General features: G+C 38.4%; 1 protein-coding gene across 2 annotated transcripts in view; it reads left to right on the top strand.

Moving 5' to 3' along the window:
* The window catches only part of lamb1b (laminin, beta 1b), a 46,696-nt gene extending 31,700 nt beyond the window's left edge, over positions 1–14,996 (top strand). For both annotated transcript variants that reach the window (XM_058773003.1, XM_058773004.1), the window contains 2 exons: positions 14,254–14,410; positions 14,484–14,996. In XM_058773003.1, coding sequence (XP_058628986.1) covers positions 14,254–14,410; positions 14,484–14,620 — 294 coding nt within the window. In that variant the 3' untranslated portion in view covers positions 14,621–14,996. The remainder of the gene's footprint in view (positions 1–14,253; positions 14,411–14,483) is intronic.
* Positions 14,997–24,174: the final 9,178 nt, after the last annotated feature.

The raw sequence follows: 24,174 nt of genomic DNA, 5'->3' as shown, positions 1-24,174 counted from the left end.
TTTGTTACTACATGTCAACTAATTCTCTTTAATTTGCAACTACATGTCTACTAACTCTCAGAGTAGACTGTTAGGGTAGGGTTAGTGTTAGTAGAATAAGTTGACATATACTTGCAAAGTTTCTCATTGTCAGTATGTTGTGGACCCATCAAAATAAAGTGTTAGACAGTCTACTAATACTCTAATGACTGCTAGTTGACATGTAGTTGCAAAGTTACTTACTGTTAGTAGAATGTCTAAAGTGGACTATCGAAATAAAGTGTTACCCATAAAATTAAAAATGTTGGAGTGATACAAACTGTCCTGATATTATGATGAAGAATAAAGGAATGTCTAGAAAATAAAACTTTATCAAGTAGTTTAGCACAATCTTTTATTATTATTCCTTATATATATATATATATATACAGTATCTCACCCCTCACATTTCAGCAACCATTTTAGTATATCTTCTCAAGGGACAATTCTATAGAAATGAAACTTGGATATATTTTAGAGTAGTCAATGTGCAACTTGTATAGTAGTAAAGATTTACTGTCCTCTGAAAATAACTCAACATATAGCCATTATTGTCAAAAAAGCTGGCAACAAAAGTGAGTACACCCTAAGTGATAACAGCTATACGTCATTTAACCATGCAAAGCCACATGTCCTATTCAACATGTTCATGTTTTGTCTGCTTGACAGGATTATACAAATTTGTGTATCTTATATTACAGCAGTTAAAATTTGGTGATTTGAGTACAATTCTCTCATACTGACCACTGGATGTTCAACATGGCACCTCATGGCAAAGAACTCTCTGAGGATTTGAGAATTAAAATTGTTGCTCTCCGTGAAGCCTAGGCTATAAGAAGATCAGTAACAACCTAAAACTGAGTTACAGTACAGTAGCCAGGGTCATTCAGAAATTTTCCAAGACGGGTTTCACTCAGAACAGGCCTCGCAAGGGTCGATCAAAGAAGTTAGGTCCTCGTGCTGTGCGTCAGGTACAGAAGCTGGCTTCAAAAAACCGACGCATGAGTGCTGCCAGCATTGCTTTAGAGGTGGCAGAAGCGGAAGGTCAGCTTGTCAGTGCTCAGACCATACGCCGCACACTGCAACAAGTCGGCTTGCATGGCCGTCATCCCAGAAGAAAGCCTCTTCTGAAGCTGGCTTACAAAAAGCCTGCAAACATTTTGCTGAACACAACCTGTCCAAGATCATTAATTACTGGAACCATGTCCTGTGGTCTGATGAGACTAAGATAGATGAGGCTGATCTGATGAGGCTCAGATGGTGTCCAGCATGTGTGGCGATTCCCTGGTGAGGAGTCCCAAGAAAATTGTCTCTTGCCTACAGTCAAGCATGGTGGCGGTAGCTTCATGGTCTGTGGCTGCATGAATGCTGCTGGTACTGGGGAGCTGCGGTTCATCGAGGGAAACATGGATACCAGCATGTACTGTGACATTCTAAAGCAGAAGATGATGCCCTCCCTTCAGAAACTGGGCCGGAACAGCAGTTTTCCAACATGATAACGACCCCAAAAACCACCAAGATGACAACTGCCTTGCTGATGAAGCTGAAGGTGATGGAGTGGCCAAGTATGTCTCCAGACCTGAACCCTACTGAGCACATGTGGGGCATTCACCATGTGTCTAACATCCAACAGCTCCGTGATGTCATTATAGAGGAGTGGAAGAGGATGCCAGCAACAACCTGTGCAGGTCTGATGAATTACAAGCCCAGGAGGATTAATGCAGTGCTAGATAACAATGATGCCCCTACAAAATATTGACACTTTGGACACAGTTTTGACATATTCACTTAAGGTGTACTCATTTTTGTTGCCAGTTATTTAGACAATAATGGCTATAGGCTGAGTTATAGTTAGAGGACAGTAAATTTGCACTACTATACAAGCTGCACATTGACTACTCTAAAATATATCCAAGTTTCATTTGCGTAGTATTGTCCCTTGAGAAGACATACTAAAATTGTTGCTGAAATGTGAGGGGTGTACTCACTTTTGTGAGATACTGTATATATCAGGGGCGTTCAGGGCTCGCAAAATTTCAAAATCCCTGGTAGCCCTTCGGGCAGGTACTCTTCAGATTTTGGTAGCCCGAAAATTAATTTAACTAGCCCAAATTAAAAAGTTTTTTTTTTTTTTTAAATATAGAAAATCAGATAGAAGTTTAAATGTCAAATCAAAAATATTTTCAATACACAAATATCAACAAATATGAAGGAAGGAATCTTATTTCACTATTTAGGGTATCTGCAGAATTTTAAAAAAGAAATTTAAGGCATTTTAAGAGCTGCACAAGTAAAATGAACAGAATGAGCGGGGTTGGACAATGTCTATGGTAACATACAGTATTGAGCCATAAAATTACATGATTTACAGTTCAGATACAGGTTTTCACAAAAACAAAAATCTTATACAACAGCATTTCAGTATAGACCATTTTTATGAAAAGAGATAAATCAAGCATATAAATTGTTAATTTAAAATGTATAAATATTACTGTCTTAATTGTTTAAATTTTTAGAAGGCATATTAACTTCTTTCTCATTTACAACTCTGTGTTTTCTGCCTCAAAAGTTGATATTTGCATTGATCTGACCATAAATAGCAAGAAAGGCTATTTGGAAATGCAAAATCAAAAGTGTCGCTTTAGGAGCGCTGAAATATTGCGGTTTCCCCGGAAACGCTGTACACAAAGCAGCTCCGCGCTCAGAAACGCTGCTTTATCAGGAATTATAGTTTAGATGAAATTAAAATGCCAACGACACATTTCTGAGGACAGTCGGTTACCTTCAGATACATTCACATTAAGTCATCCTGCACCGCGTATTGACTTGAAACATGCAGCGCTCATTATTTATTCAATGACATCATTGCCTTTTGAAGTTTAATCCTGCCGTATCGCGACTCTTGTCTTTCAGTCCCCAACTGTAAGACCTCTAGAAATTATAATTAAGACATTTCTTATACCATTTAACGTATTTAAAACTTGTTATGGCCTTAAATTTGATACAACTCACTTTAAGAGTTTATAAGGACCCGCGGGAGATCTGTATTTAAGGAGCCCGTCGGGCAGGCGGTGATAAATTTTGGTAGCCCAACTGGAAAACACAATACCCCCGGGACGTCGGGCTAGCGATTTTGCAAGCCCTGGCGTTATATATATATCAAGGGCAAGGGAGGCAGTGTCTCCTCTCCTCAAAATTGGATGAGAAAATAATCGATATTACAAAAATAAAACAACGCAAATACGACTAAATATCGATATTAAAAGCCTAAAAGTCACTCGTTTTTATAAAGTAACAATGTCCAAAACAGCAACACCCGCAGCTAAAGTTAAAGCGGAGGCTTGCCTCCCTTTGATCCATTGAATTTCTACAGAGACCCCAAAGCGTGCCGTGACTTTTTTGGAGGCTCATTGAGATGAATGGGGGAAAGTCACGTGAGAGGAGGCAATGCCTCCATCGGGCTATAATTGGATACGATCGGTTATGATTGGCTTGTGATAAATCCTGCCTCTTGTTGCGAGCTCTCGCGGTCTGAATGAAGAAAAGGATGGTGTTATTGACTAATTATAAAGTAAGCAGGGGCGACGCTAGTGGAGGGAAAAGGATGACAGAGTGCATAGGGCCCAGAGGTCTGGGGGGCCCGCGATCGCCTGGCCATCGGGAGCACCGGGACATTTCATTCGAATAATGGGCCGATCGCCGAAATGAGAGAGAGGTCCCAGATATTAGGCACTGTTTTTAAATTACAGCACATGCAAAACCGCATAAAGCAAATACTCCAAAAGCGTGAAGCAGCGCTCCCTGATGCATCCGCCAGCTGTGCGTCAAAGCGGTCTCCCACACAGCACTGACTAACGTGCGCCGCGATTTATAAGAGATAAACAGAGCAAGTCACTTGATCCATTCAGATGTGACACAGAATTATTGTTATACAGTCGTGTGATATGAGAACATTAAAAGTTCAGTAGTGATGCTAGCTGAAAACAGCCAAGACAATGAGGTAGCCTATATTGGAAAACGCCATAGGCTTGTCACCATCAGCACCATAGTAATTTAACTTGAAGTTATTAACACTGTACAAATATCCAATGTGTTGGCAGAAATGTATTTATTATAAATGTTACTGTTAATACATATTGGGAAATATTTTAATTTTAGAAGATGTTTTGTAGCTTCTTCGTGTTTTTTTTGTTTGTTTTTTAACTACAAATTTTATAATTTATTATTACTTATTACTTATTTTAAAACCATATAACCATGGTAATGAGGACCATGGTTTTACTTCTTGTGACCACCATACCTACTAATACTAGTCAGCTAAACTCTGGATTATAACCAAGAACTTATTTCTTTTTAGTTGTTTAGTTCTAATGAATTTTAATTGAAGTAAAATGTTAATTCAATGAGGGCCTGATTAAAGATAAATAGCAGTGTCTTATACAAAATAGGTGTTTATTATTTACAAATAATAAAGTTCTTAAACGGAGATTCACCCAAAAATGAAAATTGTCATTATATACTCATCGTGTGATTCCAAACCTGTATGGATTTCTTTCTTCTGTGGAACATAATTTGAGAAATTCAATAAATTCTTGTCCATACATTAGAAATCAAGGGTAACCAAAATGGTTTGGGAACATTCTACAAAATCTTCTTTTGTGTACAACAGAAGAAAGTAAGTCATTCAGGTTTGGAACGATCACCAAATTTATTGTCAGTAACTTTCCAGCAGTCTAGCTCAAAATCAATGCTTTTCAAGTGCTTTTCTATGTGAAAAAAATGCACTTAAACTTTTAAAATTCAAGTAGTTTAAGTAAAGGAAACTTTCTGGAGCTAGTTGAACTTCTAGGGATCTATAACAGTACTTTACAACTCCATCTCGAGTCAAAGAAGAAAAGTCATCAAAGAAACGACCACAGGTGTCTCTTCTTTCTAATCGAACACAGAATGACATTATAGCAGCCCTTGCTTTGTACGTTCGAAAAGTCATACGCAGTGAAATCCAAGATGCATCCATCTATTCAATTTTACTGGAACCACTGACATCTCCCATACAGAGCAAGCATGATTTGCCGTTAGATTTGTGAATCAGATGGAAATAAAAGAGCGCTTCATTGGCTTGTGCCATGTGGATTCCACAACAGAAGAGCTTGAGAAAGTGGTCATGAGTGTTCTCAGTGAGAATGACCTCAAAGTGGAAAACATATATGGCCAAGGGTACAATGGAGCAGCTAATATGAGCGGACACTACAAAGGACTTCAGTCACGAATCCAACAACAAAATTAAAAAGCGCTGTATGTCCACTGCCAGGCGCACTGCTTAAATTTAGTGCTTGTGGAATCTGCAAAGAATGCTATAAAATCTTATGGAAAAGATTTATGCTTTCATTGCAAACTCCTCAAAACGGCATGCTTCTTTTGTAAAGACCCAGAAAGAAATGTATCCAGATCAGCGTCCGATGGAACTACAAAAGCTCTCTGATTTTCGGTGGGCATGTAGGGAGAAAGCCTTGAAGACCTTAAAGAAGACCCTACCAGCGCTTGTGAAATTCTTGACCACACTAATAAAATGAGATCTACCTGATGCAGCCGTTGGAGAGGCAAAGATACTTCTGCATTCAATAAACTTCAAATTTCTTCTTTGTTTGGAAATGACAACTCCTGTCTTCCTTGAAACTTCATGTGCCTCCAGTGCCCTTCAAAAGGAAGGCTTAGATTTGGGAGCTGCATATCACATAGTGAGTGGCATTGTCACTCGACTAAGAGACCTAAGGACTGAGGAGGAGTTCAAGAGCATCTATGAAAGAGCCACTAGCCATGCTGAGACGGCAGGTATTGATGTTCCTGATGTCATTCCTGGCCATGGACGACAAAGAAAAATACCTTTAAAGTTGATGCAATGCTCAACATCAGCAACTGAAGATCATGAGCCACGCACACTTGAAGAATTTTACAGGGTTAGACTTTTCTACACATTTTTGGACGTGTGTTTGCAAGAGCTCCAGAAGCGGTTTGAAGAGAAAGAGAACCCAAAAATGCAGGTGAAGACTAACAAGATCATAAAGTCACTCCATACACTGACAGATGCATCTAAATGGAAAGGTGTGTTGGATGATGAGGCCAAGGAAGCTGTTCATATTCTCTGCAGCTTTTATGGAGTTGAGGAAGAAGAGCAGTTGCTTAGGGAAGTCAGAGTGTTTCATTCTGCCTACAAATGCCCAGTGAAAAGTGCCAAGGTAATATTGGACATTTTTTAAAGACTATGGCGTTCACCTTGTGTTCTCAGCCTTATATCAGCTGGTGAAAATATATGCTACACTACCAGTTTCTACAGCCAGTGTTCTCAAAGCTGAAACTGGTCAAGTCCAGATTGAGGAGTCTTTGTGGACAGGAAAGACTGTCTGATTTATTGCTGCTTGGCATAGAGAAGGACATCCCAATTGACAAAGAAGTCATCAACATATTTGAACAAATGGTTCCCAAAAGAAAGTTAAAAATGTGAGACCAAAAAGCCAGTTAGCAGTTCAGCAAGCAGTGTTACAGTGAAAATCATATTTTGATAGTCTGTCCAGATATAGACATGTTTTTTTAAATTTCATAATTTTATTATTATATTATTTTATTTTATTTTTCTTTAAATGTAATTCATCTTTCTACAATTTTTTTTCTTTTTGTTGTAATTGTTGTATTCTATTCATTGAAAAAAATGTCTACCAGGGGAATAATAAGATATATATATCTATCTTATTATTATCAGTTTTTGAAATGCTCCGTGGTGATAGATGCCCTTTTTTACATTTGAGCCCCTGCCCCAGAGAAACTCTCTGCACATCCCTGATGATGACCCAAAAATAAGTTGACTATTAAAGGGGTCCTATTATGCTTTTTCACTTTTTGAATTTTAGTCAGTGTGTATGTCTATGTTTGGGCATAAAAAGATCTACAAAGTTACAAATCTCAAAGTCCACTCTAAAAGGGAGATATTTAGTTTTTAAAAAAGTCCCTTTTCAAGAACTACAAACGAACGGCTCGTTTGGACTACAAAGTTGTTTTCCTGTATTTGTGATATCACAAAGCGGTTTATTAGAATATCATTAAAATAAATCCCGCCTACGGAAATTCGAATGGTTGGCGGGAGAACACTTGGTTGAGCACTGCACATTTCAAAATTGAAACCTGGTGCGGGTGTTTTTATATCACTGTATTTCTGAAGGAAACCGACTGTCTTCAGAAAATTTTGGATGTCGTTTTCATTTCATCTTGCATGTAATGTCTGATAAAGCAGCGTTCTGAATTGATATGGCAATATTGAGGAACTTGCTACTTTGGCAAGGGGCGGGGCAGTACTGAAACACCATCTAAGCTGTTCGCCAATCACAACACATTTCGTTTTTCGGAAGGCGGTCCTTCACCAAACCCTAAACTAATCGATCTGTTTGAGCCAGCCTGGGGAGAAAGGTATACCATATCACAAAATAATGCGATTTTCGAACCACCAAGCATGAGAGCATGTTCTAGTACACCCCCAAAACAAAATCAAGACTTTGTAAAAGAGCATAATAGGACCCCTTTTAAACAGCTGAACATCAGTTCACAAATAAAAAACGGAGTGTCTATTTACAAGTGCAAATAGGCCGCCTTGTGGCAGAGGTTATTTACACTAACTCCGCCCACCAACGTGTGATTACAAAGCATTACAGAAGACTATTTCATTAACAGTTCAAGTGGCGCAGATGGTGAAGTATGTGTTGAAGTTGTTTTTGACGCGATCGACCGGGGTCCGAATTTTTTTCGGAACTTTTTTCCCCTGCCTTTTCAAATCAGATATCACATCGGAAAGGCATGTAGCCTATTTTCAACAATAATGAAGGAAATAATCTAAAAGTTGAACTTAAAGTATCGGGTAGGGATTTATTCTCCCAGTAAGGTGACATCCATTTAATAATTTGAATTAAAATGATCATTTACACTCAATATGTTATTATTGCATACTTATTATTACATTATTGGATTTTATAATGTACTACAATACTGAGGTACAGATAATTGCCACTATTTGCAATAAGTAGTATAATAGCCGAAAATTATGCTAGGTGTAAATGGAATATAGCTATTTGCACTTATTGTAAACATTAAGTGTAACAGGGACATGAATTTATATACAGGTGCTGGTCATATAATTAGAATATCATCAAAAAGTTGATTTATTTCACTAATTCCATTCAAAAAGTGAAACTTTTGAATATTATATTCATTCATTACACACAGACTGATACAGACTAATTTTGATGATTAGAGCTTACAGCTCATGAAAGTCAAAAATCAGTATCTCAAAATATTAGAATATTACTTAAGACCAATACAAAGAAAGGATTTTTAGAAATCTTGGCCAACTGAAAAGTATGAAAATGAAAAGTATGAGCATGTACAGCACTCAATACTTAGTTGGGGCTCCTTTTGCCTGAATTACTGCAGCAATGCAGCGTGGCATGGAGTCGATCAGTCTGTGGCACTGCTCAGGTGTTATGAGAGCCCAGGTTGCTCTGATAGTGGCCTTCAGCTCATCTGCATTGTTGGGTCTGGTGTCTCTCATCTTCCTCTTGACAATACCCCACAGATTGTCTATGGGGTTCAGGTCAGGCGAGTTTGCTGGCCAATTAAGCACAGTAACACTATGGTCATTGAACCAGCTTTTGGTACCTTTGGCAGTGTGGGCAGGTGCCAAGTCCTGCTGGAAAAAGAAATCAGCATCTCCATAAAGCTTGTCAGCAGAAGGAAGCATGAAGTGCTCTAAAATTTCCTGGTAGATGGCTGTGTTGACTGTGGACTTCAGAAAACACAGTGGACCAACACCAGCAGATGACATGGCAGCCCAAATCATCACTGACTGTGTAGACTTCACACTGGACTTCAAGCAACATGGATTCTGTGCCTCTCCACTCTTCCTCCAGACTCTGGTTACCTTGATTTCCAAATGAAATGCAAAATTTACTTTCATCTGAAAAGAGGACTTTGGACCACTGAGCAACAGTCCAGTTCTTTTTCTCCACAGCCCAGGTAAGATGCTTCTGACGTTGTCTCTGGTTCAGAAGTGGCTTGGTAGCCCTTTTCCTGAAGACGTCTGAGCGTAGGGCTGGACGATATGGCCAAATTTTATATCACGATATATTTCTTAATTTCGGTCGATACGATATAATTTCGATATCGATATGAACAATATAAAAGCCTCAGAAAAACTGCCAATAACGCCCACAACGGATGTCTGTACCTACAATCTTCTGAGGTTAATTCATTTTAAATTAATTATAAAATTATAAATAAATAATAAATTAAAATTAATTTGCCAAGTCTATGAAACCTCCTCCTATAAAACTACATAATATTTTAGAAATAAAAACGGTACAAATAAATGAACGTTCACCTTTTATTTGTATTTAACCTTTATACAAACAAGAAAAGTGAAATAAACATAAGACTCTCAGACTGACCTTATTAATATATTTATCTTTAAACAATAACCGGCTGATTATATTATTCTTTACACAAAACTTATTGTAACAAAACTTGTTCTTATAAACCAAAGTGCTTCAGCCAGGATAAAAAAAAAAATGAAAAGTGCTCAGCTGCAGAAAAAAAGAGAAAAAGAGTGAGCAACAAAAAAAACATGTTGCTGGGGCAGGGACATTGTTGAGTGTTGATGACATCGACATCCTATGACAGGCTCTAGAGGTTTCTGGCAAGAAATACAAGCTGGTCTACATTATCTGGCTTCAGAGATGCCCTTTTACATGTGACAATGTTGCCACCTGTACTAAAAACCCTCTCAGAGGGGGAGCTTGTGGCCTGAATGCACAAGTAATGTTGTGCCAGTTGACTTACTCTAGGGAAGTTGTTTTGATAAACTTTCCACCAATCCAGAGGATTTGAGTCATTGTCAGCATGTGGAGACAGAAGGTAGTTGCCGAGCTCCCTCCCAACTGCTGTGCACACAAGTTTTCTGTGTCAGTAGTAGTGGTGGGCCTGTTTGAAAAAAAGCTAGCCAGAGAACGCTTTGTTTTCTTGGGTGGTACAAAAGTGTCTCTCGGCTTCTTCTCTGGACTCCTCTTCCCTGACCACAACAGATCTCTCCCTTCAGCATCTCCAACACAGCTCTCTCTTTGATGTATTCTCTCTTCTCCTCCTGAGTGTGCTGAAGCTTGAATCTTGGGTCAACGAGGCATGCCATGTCAAGTAGATTATCCATGGCTGGGTCATCATATTTTTGGTTAAGGTATCCCATCACTGTTGTCTTTATGGTCCTGGTGAGCTCTGTGTCATCCTCTGCTTCCTTCAAGATGGAGGTGTTGAAGAGATGCATCACTGGTTTTAGAAATGATACACTGACATAGGATTCACCAGACAAGGCATCAGTGAATTCGAGGAGTGGGCTTAGAGCTGCATCTATAGACTCTAAAACATCCACATCTTGCCAGGTAGGAACCAGCGGTCTGGTTTTCTTGTCCTTTGAGAGGACTTCTGTGATGGCCCTTTTCTGCTCCAGAACCCGCTTCACCATTTGTTGACGGGAGCCCCATCTTGTTGGTGTTTCACTGATGAGCTTGTGCTTTGGCAAGTGATACTCCTCCTGAGCAGCTGCAAGGTCCCGTTTCTTCTTCCAGGAGTAGGAGAAGGCAGCCACCACCTTTTTACAGACCCCAATTGCTCTGTCCACCCGCTTGTCTTGGTTAACTTTCTCTGTAGACAGTGAAAAAAAAAAAGCAATATATACTTATAATTTGTATTTATATTTTAACTACAATTTGTCGTTTAATCATATTATTCTTACTGCAAAATTCTTCTGCTTGCATAATTTTTTTTTTTTTTTTACTTCACACTTGATTTGGCAAATTAACATATGTAACAATGTTCATATGTTCACATATGTTCCAATGCCAGTAAAACACCTTTGAATTTAATTGAAAGAATTGCTGTATGTATAATCCATACAAATATGTATGTCTTGAATAAAGATTAAAGGAATAGCCTATAAAATCACCTAAATAGGGGGAATAAAATCACCTAATCAACTACAGGGTAAGTATTATAGTTACAACTAAGTACTAATTAAGTACAATGATTTAATATAAACAAAATCAATTAAAGCTGCTGCAGTCCGTAACGTGTGGCGCTCTGCATGCATCTTGTGGAAGAACATTGTAGCCGGAACTACTTCTCTCTGTTTATGTCTATGACGAATCACGCAGGTACTGGGCTACTCCGCAGCAGAGCCGAGCCGAAGTAGTTTAAAATAGTCCGAATATAAACACTTATTATAGTGTACCGTAGTGATTCAGGATAAGACAAAAACACGGTTTGGATATTGGATTCATGATGTACTGGCTCATTATATACATTTTGCTAATTTTTGACCAAAAAGGTTACATGCAGCTTTAACATAACACTACCATTTATATTGCTGTGTATAACTTACCAATAGCAGAGTTCAGTCGATACCCGAAGCATTGTAGTCTTGTCCATCTGTTCAACTCGGCGGCTTTGATGATATTGGTCCCGCTATCTGTGGTGATGCAGACCTGCCGGTCCTCGCGGAGTCCCTAGGAGGCGAGCGCATCTGCAAGTCCGGCTGCAATTGATTTGCCCGTGTGATCCTCAGGAAAGTAGACCGTCTGAAGGCATAAGCTGACAAGCTTCCAATCTTGATCAATAAAGTGGACTGTCAGGCTCAAGTATGGTTCTGAGGTTCGGCTTGACCACAGGTCAGCTGTGGTCGCGAAATATGACACAGACTTCAGTTGTTCCTCCACCCTTTCCCTAACTTCACCATAAAGTGCAGGGATAGCTGCGCGTGAAAAATATTTTCGCCCAGGGAGCTCATATCTTGGGTCGATGATTGAAATCATTTTCCTGAAGCCCACGTTTTGCACCGTAGTAAACGGCATCATGTCCTTAGCCAAGAAGTTTGTTACAGCCTTTGTAATGTCTTTATGACGTTTAGACTGTTTGTCATAAGGCATGAATGCAGCGATCGTTTGCTGCATGGGTTTCTCTTTTGACACAACTGGTGTTGGGGATGATGATGGTGGTGGATGATGGATGATGACAGGTTGTTGGCTTAAACTTTTATGGTGCCTCATCTTCTGACTCTCAGAATGTTCTATCGGATGGTGGAACAGATTTGATGTGTTCCCGCTGCTAGTCGGCACTACTCTCCGGCACATTTTGCAGCACGCTGAAACCTGAAGTTCATCAGATCTCAAATAGCCGAACCACTTCCATACCACTGAATTAGTCTTTCCTCTCTTATCAACCATTTCGTCTGATTTCTCCTCACTTGTGGAAGCTCGTTCAGTCACATTTGTATTGCGGTCAGGGGCGCTCATTTTGTAGCTAAAATTTGCCGCGTTGGAGATCAGCCTACTACTGCTGTGCTGAGCACTGGTTGCGTGACTCTGCGGTGTACGTCATCACGAAAGTAGCCAATGGTGTTCTGTTCTTTCTGACGGCTGCGCGCCTAACGTCAGTCAGTGACAAACGCTGTTATGTATATCGAAATATAAAAAAAAAAAAAAAAAAAAATCGAAATATCGAAAATGTGTTTAAAAATCATATCACCGTTATTGAAAAAAAAAATATCGCGATATATATTGATATTGAATTATTGTCCAGCCCTATCCGAGCGTGGTGACTCTTAATGCACTGACTCCAGCTTCAGTTCTCTCCTTGTGAAGCTCTCCCAAGTGTTTGAATCGGCTTTGCTTGACTGTATTCTCAAGCTTGCGGTCATCCCTGTTGCTTGTGCACCTTTTCCTACCCAAATTCTTCCTTCCAGTCAACTTTGCATTTAATATGCTTTGATACAGCACTCTGTAAACAGCCACACCTTTCAGTAATGACCTTCTGTGACTTACCCTCTTTGTGGAGGGTGTCAATGTTCGTCTTCTGGATCATTGCTAAGTCAGCAGTCTTCCCCATTATTGTGGTTTCAAAGAACAAGAGATACCCAGAATTTATACTGTAGGGATGGTCATTTATTCAAACTCAAATGTAAATATTCTAATATTTTGAAATACTGATTTTTGACTTTCATGAGCTGTAAGCTCTAATCATCAAAATTAAAAGAAATAAACATTTGAAATATATCAGTCTGTGTGTAATGAATGAATATACCGTATTGTCCCGAATATAAGACGACCCTGATTATAAGACGACCCCCCTTTTTCCAGATGTACCTGTTGGAAAAAGGCTTTTTGAAAACCAAATCTCTCTGTAAAACACATTTATTCTTAAATTATTTTCATATTGCATATTTTTCCAATTCTAATTTTTGTTTTGAAAGTATGGTAAATAGTGGTAAAATGTACCAACAATGACATTGGAAAATTTTGATATACCATTGAAATAACAGGTAGCCCATCTGAATTATATAACAATTAGGCTATCCAACTCATAGTAGCCTACCAAAATGTTATCAGTAGACGTGAAATCTTATTGTAGTCTTCAAATCTGGGTACTGTCTTATGTTTTAAAATCACTTACAGAGGAAGTTTGGTCCCATCAGGCTAACATGACAGTCACGATCATGCTGCTGTAAGCTTTTCTTTTTCATTTGTTTTCATTCGCGATCTTTACAACACACATTACATTACATATTTCATGGCACACTCGTTTTATGCGTTTTTGGCGGCACCTATTGTTGTGGGTGTATTATTGACATGTCAAAGTCTAGACCCTGAATATAAGACGAATGCGTTTTTTCAGATGTATTTCCAAGGAAAAAACATCGTCTTATATTCGGGTCAATACGGTAATATACAAGTTTCACTTTTTGAATGGAATTAGTGAAATAAATCAACTTTTTGATGATATTCTAATTATATGACCAGCACCTGTATATATATATATAAACTGCCTCCTCGTTTTAAAACACCACCGCACACCACTGATATATATATATATATATATATATAAGAATTGCATCAAAGCAAGGTTAGTTCTGGTAAGAAATGTGATGGAGCTCTCCCAAAAATGTATGATATTTTTACCTTGAAAAAACTATACTATGTATAGATTTAAATATATTTAAGGTGTAAGGAAAATATTACTTTTTACTTGATGGATACACCACATTCATACACCACGGGCATTATATTGATACTTTTCTTGAATACATATAAAAATACTCTCTTATAAGCTTTTGACCCTCACAGGCTGCATTTGTATATTTGTATATTTTAGGAGATTGACTTACTGCAACCTAAGTACCAACTGGCCAGTGGTCTGATAGATCAAAAGGCAGCAGGCATAGTTGATGCACGTCAGAAGGCCGAGCACCTACGTCAGGAGGCAAAAGATCTATTAATAGATGCCACAAACAAACTACAGAATCTTAGAGGTAAAACTGCTTACAGATTTGATTATAGATTTACCTATGATTCCTCACTTTCCTTCCTCTTTAACTCTTCCAGAGCTGGAGAAATCATTTGAGGCAAATCAGAATATTCTGGTGGAGAAAGCTCAGGAGTTGGATGGGCTGGAGAATGAGGCCAGAGATGTACTGCAAGAACTGAGTCAGAAAGTCACCATCTACAGCACTTGCGCTTAAATACTATGACTAAGAACTAATAAATAATGTTATAAACTCAGATTATAATCAGATGTATCAGTTGTATTGTCAAAAATATGTTACTAACTGCCTGAATCCAATTCATTTAAGGTATCACATTGAAAAAGCAATGTAAGTTTTTACTATAACCTTTCAATGTATATATATTTTTGCCTTTTCTATGAAACTATGAAAAAGCTCATCCAGTTTATTGTGTCCTATATGAAGAATACTGCAGTGTGCAATAATACTCAAACATTCCTCTGGGCAGAATAAGAGGAAGCCCCATCCATTGTGAATAGCAAATCAGTTTGGATTTGCTTGATAAAACTGATGGTGACCAATGAAATGCCAAAATAAAAATTCCATCAGATTAGCCTAATGTATGTGAAAATGAAGCTAGCAATGTCAAGACATTTTGATCGTCAAAGATGTTTGTCATCAGGCACATGAAGCTAGCGGGGCTATTGCACAAGCTCTGCGGTAAACGGTTAAACTCATAAAGACCCATCGGTGTTGTGAAGGTAGACCAAGGTAGTCACAATAACCAAATGTCTGTATACACACATCTTTAGCTGGTTAATACACTTGGGCTTGACCACCACAACCAACAAGCAAAACACATGCATCTAGCAGCTTGTGCTCTGTCTCCTCATTAACTGTGCATGCCATAGTACAGGGGTGGCGAATGACGGTCCTGGAGAGCCGCAGCCCTGCAGAGTTTTGCTTCAACCCTAATCAAACACACTTGAACAAGCTAATCAAGGTCTGAAGGGTTACTAGAAAGCTACAGGCAGGTGAGTTTTAATTAAGGTTGGAGCTGAACTCTGCAGGGCTGCGGCTCTCCAGGACCGGAGTTTGCCATCCCTGCCATAGAACCAGTGTCTGAAGGCCTTGGCAAGTGACCATATCATTCACCGCCACATCCGAATAAAATAAACTGTAAGCTGTTTCCAGTTTTGCAAAGTGCTGAAACAAAATGATACTGCCACTTGATTCAGCCTGACAGATGACCATGGGATCTTCTTCACTGGTGAGGGGCTGACTAGCTCCCCTGACATTGTCCCCTCCTCGACGTGAGTGAACTAGTTTCCCTGATTGTATACGTCAGGAGTCTGGGTCACAGCTTGGCCTGTCACAAGGTCGTTGGCCTCGTGCTGATGCCAAATCTCTAGGCATGTGAGACATCTTTTTTCCTTCATACAGTGGGAGCGAGTCGAATGAGATTGACCTCCACAGACTTTGCATGGGGAAACTCAATCCCACCAAAAAGTATAAAAGCCCTGGAGGCGAAACTCTGATGCTTTTTTGGGAACAGCCACTAGGTGGCGCTTCAGTAGCGCGGCCGCCATTTTGGGGTGAAAATTCCAACTGGACAACAGCACAGCTACACAGAATAAAAACGAAAGAGAGGTCAAAGTGGAATAAAAGAACGCTATGTTGGGCAATCCACTGCAAAAACTATCAGTGTGACAGTAAAAATCTTGCCTTTCATAATTTTCCCAAAGACCCTGACAGGTAATTATTCACAAAAGTGTAAAATAAAGCAATAAGCCCCAAGAAGCCGTGGTTTGAATTTATAACATCTAAGGGGCGTTGTTGGGCACGACGCGAAGTGGCAACACCCTTAGCCGTTATAAATTCACTGTAAACCATGGCTTCACGGGGTTTATTGCTTTTTGTATAAAACGGATAGTTCCAGTCCTTGATTCTGATTGGTTGAGCCGCGTTCGAAGCTGTTGTAAATTACTCTACAAACCTACACCTTTGCTTACTTTGTGTGTTGCTTGGCAACCACTTTGTTGGAACCACAACTGTTTCTGAGGAACTACATAAGCTACGTACACACTGCAAGTTTCAGGAGTGACAACCGCATTTAAATGCGGGAGTGAATCCCCTAAATTATAGTTTTGATGTGTGTACCGAACAGCAGTTACTCCCGCATTTGTAACCATAGCAACATTTTGGCGTCTTGCGGGAGTGAATAAAAATGTAGCCGTTTGTTTCTGCCATTTTTTGCCTAAAGACTCTTTTTGTCCGTCGATTTTAACTAAATTACCACTGATAGACATGCTGTGTGTTGTTTATGCTTGGGAGGCTGCTTTAGAGAGTGCTGTCTTGCAGTGTTGCCATGTCCTCATATTTACAAGCGCTTTTAGGCATGTTGTTTGGTCTTAGCTCATAAACCTAGACACTTTATGGAGTTAATAAAGTGGTCAGTTGCAGATATAAGATATGATTTTTTTTTTTTTTGCTTGTCCTTGTTTTTTTTTTCTATGAAGATCTGGCAACACTGACACTTTACCACAGGGCTTGTGTAACTAAAGGTCATTGCACACTTAGTCCAAAATTTTCGCATGCGTTTTTCCGTTTTTTCGTATATTCCCCATCCTTTCCGATCCACATGCATGCTACAGATGCGAAAACGCAGAAAATCGAACCTGATCCGAATTTTTTTTTTGACGAACAAAAGTGTGTAAATGTGATTGACACAACGTGAGGTCGTATTTATTTTTTAACGTGCAAAAATTTTGGACTCAGTGTGCAATGACCTTAAAGTCGGCATGAAATCAAAATAGAAAATTCTTATTTTTTTATGGAATACTGTAGTGTTTATTATAAATAATGTATCCGTGCACTTCAGTATTTTTTTTTAAATTCATGTGCCTTTGTAATCTTTAATCAAAAATGTTAACCTCCCCTCCCCCTCAAAATGACTCATCTTCTCTTCCGGTCACATGCGATGGCGCAAGGGCGGAGCTAGTGACGTAAGGGGTAAACACTGGGATAAACGACAGGGGGTAAAGCTGAAGCTAATGCTTCACTTTATAGAAATAAATGCATTGACCAGTTGACGCAAGCCATGGGGGAGTACACTACTCTTAAAAGTTGAAAGGATATTACCACAACATTACTCTTAGGACATCGCAAACTATTTCTTTTTTTATGAATATGACTTAACCTGATGGAGGACACGCTCGGTCATTCAGGCAGTGTCTCTTTCTCTCTCGCGCGCACACTGTTAGGCATGTTTTGTACCATTGATCGTTCTCGTCGCCGTCATCCTTAATAAATAAATAAAAAAATCTTCATGCTAGGGTGTCGGCGGTGAATCCAGTGGAGAGAAATCCCCCCCACAACTAACTGCAAACTGGCATTCAGATCTGCCTCCATTTTGTTAGTAACGCCCCAACTTCCAACAATCCAATCAGTTCTGGAAGGACAAAATCAAGTCCTGCCCTCTCATTTCAGATGCCGTTTCACTCGGATATACGTCACAGTAGAGTAGAAAAGACAATCGCAACTTCTGTTTCATGCCGACTTTAACCCCGTGTCAAAATGTGCTAATGTTAAGACTTCTTTCACTGTTATTTTCTTGCATCTCACATACAGACGAAGACACATTTCTGATGCTCATTTAAATACGTCATTAACAATTAGTTGTTCAGTTCGGTTCCGTACACACTGCATAGAATTTCTGTAAATGCGGTTGTCACTACCTGTATTTTTCAGGAGTTAATGCGGTTGTCGAATGCGGTTGTCACTCCTGTATTTTAGTGAATTACGTGTGTACAGAACGCGATTAAGGAGTAAACGGTGACGTGACAACCAAATTTATTTGCAGTGTGTACATGGCCATTGTTTGGTGGAAGAATACAGTTTTTATTAATATCATTACACTCTATTTACTCCGCTTCGCGTCGTGCCTAACAATGGACCCTTAGCTGTTATAAATTCACTGTAAACCACGGCTTCTTGGGGCTTATTGCTTAATCATATGATGGTATTAATTCAGTGTGTAATAATGCTAATACTTAAAACTTAAAATAATTTCAACCGAAACTGACATGGTTTCTAGAGAGCAAAGGTTTTGTGAAACAAGGAAAGACTTAAACACAAAGTCTGTAAAATAAAAAGGATTTGATGATTACTAGTAATTGAACATTATTGTTGTCATCATTCAGGTTGTATTTCAGCTTTAATGGATGTTTTTTTTTAAACAAAGCAGCTGATATTTGCCATAGCGACACCAAGAAGCTAGTGGAGTGCCGAGTCGCTTTCACTCCAATATGGCGGAAGCATAGGGCTACTGCGGGGCACTGCTGTTGCAATGGAACGTTCTATTGGCTTTCACTTCTTGTAAGTTCTTTGATACCACGGTGACACACAAAACGGTTCTGACGACAAGGTTGTGTGCTCTAGCACTTTTTCAGAAGAAGCAACAGTACATGCAATCCCACTATTTCTACTTGCACTAGTCTTTCTTCACATAAAATGTTATGTCCTTTCCAGTGAATCATTCTGTGTGTCCCTCTAACTGGAAAAGTGTCCTCCACCCATATATGCTTTCATCAACACACCTTTGTAAATACCTCTCTTCCTACTAAAGCTACTTCACACTTACTTTTTAAACAAAACATTTAGACAACAGCCTTAAAACTAAAATTGCATATTCATTCGTTCATTTAACAAATCATTAATATATTATGAAAGAAAAACCGTGTGCACAATAAGTAATTAATTTTTATGACCCTTTAGATAGAAATTTGCCTTGTTTGTTTTTACATGTCTTATACAGCTATGATGGCTTTTGGTTAATTTGGTCATATCAGGAAATGAACTGATGACAATAAAACTACATATTCTCTGGAAGCTGGGCTAAATGAATAAACGTCGTTATTGCATTCCTGACATGGGTCAGACCCTCGGTCACCTCACAGATACTAAATACAGACATTGTCTATAACCTAAATACTAGGATAAATACACTGGTTTTACAAAAAACTATTATTTCCAATCCATTATATAGTGCAAGAAGAGGGATTGTAACTCCACTCATTCATTCCCCCATTTGAAACCATGTTGGGGTTCAAAACAAAATGGTAGTCTAACTTCAACTAAACCATAAATAAGTAAGACCCAGATTAAGCCATCTTTAAAAAATAGGAATAAAAGAAAACAATCAATATTTCCACTAAAACCTAGAATAGTTAAAACATTTTCCTTAATAGCCCTTTTATTAAGTTTTACTTTCATCACAGATCCATTTGCAATCATCATAGCCCACATACAGCACTGTTCGAAATAACTGAACCTAAACTTGTCAATATTTGGTTGAAATGACATTGTAAGTAAAACAAAGTGTATAACTTCAAAAATAGAACTTACTTGTTTACTTATTATCATGCATGTATTTTTGTATCATGACACTACTTTTAATCATACTCGATGCCTGTAGGAGTAGTTAATTTAGTTATTACCTATTTTAGCCACTTGGGGGAGTATTGCACTGGGGGTGGCACGTCACTGGGAGTTAGGTATATTTACAGGTGTGGTAATTAGTTAGGGAAAAGTGTGGATGGTGGGGAACACACGGTTCTTACCGTAGCCGTGAGCACCCACTTTATCAGACAGCACAACAGCACTTTATTAGCACTGGGTGAAGTACCATTTTATGAAAAATATATTTTCTACTTTTATAATAAACGGGAACACCACCCAAAGAGAGCTAATGCCTAGACTTAGGATTTTTTCTGCTATGAGTTGAGAACACCATGCCATCCATGCCGAGGCTTATAGGATAGCCTCCACAATGCCTAATTATTATTTTAATGCACATCTTCTCAACTATCATACCATATTACTGACTAAATTAACAGCACATTCAAAAGCAAGTCCTCAGGACCTTGTGTAAAGTCAGTTTGGTCCTCACTGTCTTATCAGTTATAAATGCTTACAGGTCAGCTACCTTATCAAAGTCTTAAAAACCCTTCATTCATATTTGTCATTTGGCAGTGATACTTATTGAATACTTATTGAATCAGAATTGTTATAAACTGAACAAAAACAGACAGATTTCACAATCCTATCAAACAATACTATTGCTCAGATCTAAACTTCCAAATATTAATGAAAAAGGCTTCCTCAGTTTCTGTTAAGCTGCTTTGAAACAGTGTACATTATCAAAAAGCACTGTCAGTGTCACACCCCGGGACTGTTGTGTTGTGTCTTTGCTTCCCATGTGTTCCCTGTGACCCAGTTTCTGTCTCCCTTTGATTGTTTAATTTGATTCCAGGTGTGTCTCCTTAGTTCCTTGATTGTCCTGTCTTTTTAAGCCCTAGTCTGTTCAGTTTGTGTTCGTCGGGTCTACCAGTTACGTTCGTGTGTCATCCCTTGTTCCATGTGTGGATATACCCTGTGTGTTGGAAATAAAAGTCTACTCCGTTTATCCACGTGCTCCCAGGTGTTCATAAACAGTCCCATAGCTCCTATTACAATTTTGTTGTTCATAACATTAATTTTAGCTACTATACAGGTGCATCTCAATAAATTGGAATGTCGTGGAAATGTTAATTTATTTCAGTAATTCAACTCAAATTGTGAAACTCGTTTATTAAATAAATTCAGTGCACACAGACTGAAGTAGTTTAAGTCTTTGGTTCTTTTAATTGTGATGATTTTGGCTCACATTTAACAAAAACCCACCAATTCACTATCTCAACAAATTAGAATACTTCATAAGGCCAATAAAAAAAAAAACATTTTTAGTGAATTGTTGGCCTTCTGGAAAATATGTTCATTTACTGTACATGTACTGAATACTTGGTAGGGGCTCCTTTTGCTTTAATTACTGCCTCAGTTCGGCGTGGCATGGAGGTGATCAGTTTGTGGCACTGCTGAGGTGGTATGGAAGCCCAGGTTTCTTTGACAGTGGCCTTCAGCTCATCTGCATTGTTGGGTCTGGTGTCTCTCATCTTCCTCTTGACAATACTCCATAGATTGTCTATGAGGTTCAGGTCAGGCGAGTTTGCTGGCCAATCAAGCACACCAACACCATGGTCATTGAACCAGCTTTTGGTACCTTTGGCAGTGTGGGCAGGTGCCAAGTCCTGCTGGAAAATGAAATCAGCATCTCCATAAAGCTTGTCAGCAGAAGGAAGCATGAAGTGCTCTAAAATTTCCTGGTAGATGGCTGCGTTGACTGTGGACTTCAGAAAACGCAGTGGACCAGCACCAGCAGATGACATGGCAGCCCAAATCATCACTGACTGTGGAAACTTCACACTGGACTTCAAGCAACATGGATTCTGTGCCTCTCACTCTTCCTCCAGACTCTGGGACCTTGATTTCCAAATGAAATGCAAAATTTACTTTCATCTGAAAAGAGGACTTTGGACCACTGAGCAACAGTCCAGTTCTTTTCTCCACAGCCCAGGTAAGACACTTCTGACGTTGTCTCTGGTTCAGAAGTGGCTTGGTAGCCCTTTTCCTGAAGGTGTCTGAGCGTGGTGACTCTTGATGCACTGACTCCAGCTTCAGTTCACTCCTTGTGAAGCTCTCCCAAGTGTTTGAATCAGCTTTGCTTGACAGTATTCTCAAGCTTGCAGTCATCCCTGTTGCTTGTGCACCTTTTCCTACCCAAATTCTTCCTTCCAGTCAACTTTGCATTTAATATGCTTTGATACAGCACTCTGTAAACAGCCACACCTTTCAGTAATGACCTTCTGTGACTTACCCTCTTTCTGGAGGGCGTCAATGATCGTCTTCTGGACCATTGCCAAGTCAGCAGTCTTCTCCTTTATTGTGGTTTCAAAGAACAAGAGATACCCGGAATTTATACTGTAGGAATGGTCATTAATTGAAACTCAAATGTAAATATTCTAATATTTTGAGATACTGATTTTTGACTTTCATGAGCTGTAAGCTCTAATCATCAAAATTAAAACAAAAAAAACTTTTGAAATGTTTTACTTTACATGCAATGAATCTAAAATATATGAAAGTTTCACTTTTTGAAATAACTTACAAGAAAAAATGAACTTTCACGACGTTCTAATTTATTGAGATGCACCTATTCAAGGTTTGCTTTTTGTGTCAAATAGGAAGGATTTAAACTTGACATTTTCCTATCAGTTTTACCTAGTCTGTACGTAGTCTCTTAGTTTGCCTGTTCATTAAGGATTTTTATTTTGAGAAAAATCACTGGAATGTTTTGGCCTTAATATCATTGCTTTGTTTTGGTTACTCTTGCTAAAAAAAGTACCATGGTTTGTCGGACGTAGCAACAGTAACTAAGGGGGGTGGGTCTTTGTAAAAGGTCAATTTAGAGTAGGGGGAGGTTGCTGGCTCAGGTTCTGAGATGACAACATTAACAACTTTCGTATAGTAAAAAATGACATCTGGAGTTTGTGCTAGACTGCAGGGTCAGAATTAACATACTGCCTATGGTGAGCGTTTATTTTACATTGCTTGGCAGTATAATCTGGTAGAATAGATTAAAATAGTTAATAAATAAATAATAAATTACTAATAATTGCATAATTACCAAACTAAAATTACATGCTCTGAATTACTATTATTATTATTGCATTTTTTTCAAATATTGTACAAAGATTAAACATAAACAGCCTGAAATGAACCAAATTGCATAAAAATATATTCCAAATTATACTAAAAGTATTTTATGTATATAAACCATCAATTGAATATAAAAGCAAAAAAACTGCCAATCTGGGACATATATCTATAATAGAAAACACTCTGCAGTGGTCGCACCACATGATATTTTCAAATTCAGTCAAAATTTACAAGCACAGAATTGGTCACCTAAACAAAACAAGCTAGCTTCCCACAAAAGGTCACGATGAAATTTATAATGAAAATAAATAATTGCAGAAATAACTTATTCTTTTTTTTTTTTTGAGGTCATGCCACATGATATCCAAATGTGGTAACTACATATGAGCCGTTATAAAGATTCTTTTTTTTCCAAATTTGAAAGAGACTTACAAACCTACTTGATGCTTCCATGGGCCCTTGGCAAATTGGTATATGATGCAAAGTCTTATCTTTGAATGGATTTCAACATAAAAGTCCCAAAATGGTAGTTTCTTGATGGTCGCACCACATGATATTTCATAAAATGGAAATCATCGGACAAAGTTTGTTTGTATATTATGATGGAAATATAAATACAATGCTTTGCAATTTTATACAGTATTGCAAAACACTTTGGAAATCATGCCAAATAGTGCAGAAAATTAATCTTGAATAAATTTAGGAGGTTTACAAAAAAGAAAAAGTTATGGCCGGACGGTCGCACCACATGATATTTTGACACTTTAAATAACAGAAAAATTACAAATAACTAATGTTTTTTGAAAAGATAAAGTGAGTTCATACATGGGAGAGGCCCTTCATATACATATGGCATCTTTTTATAAAAAATGCAATCTGACAGAAGATTTAGGTGTCACGTCATTGACTCATATATATATAAAAAACATTATGTGTCATAATTCAGTTCAGTTCTTATCAAATGGCGTCAGTGCAGTCAAGTCAATAATATTACTGAATATTAGGTGTCTTCAACTAAGAAACCATAACAAGGAACCCAAACCCAAACAAGACCAGGCTCAGTCAGGAAACCAGTTCTCCTCTGGCCAAATGAATGAATGTGGTGTGATTATTCCAGGCTGCATAAATCAGATTGTGGATTGATATCATTCAGAATATTTCATCCAACTTCTTCTGCTTGAAGAAACATCATGCCA

The sequence above is a fragment of the Onychostoma macrolepis genome, chromosome 04 (assembly GCF_012432095.1).
Source record: "Onychostoma macrolepis isolate SWU-2019 chromosome 04, ASM1243209v1, whole genome shotgun sequence".
Lineage (NCBI taxonomy): Eukaryota > Metazoa > Chordata > Actinopteri > Cypriniformes > Cyprinidae > Onychostoma > Onychostoma macrolepis.
The sequence above is the reverse complement of the archived record's forward strand: the minus strand, read 5'-3'. Positions and strand labels throughout refer to the sequence as shown.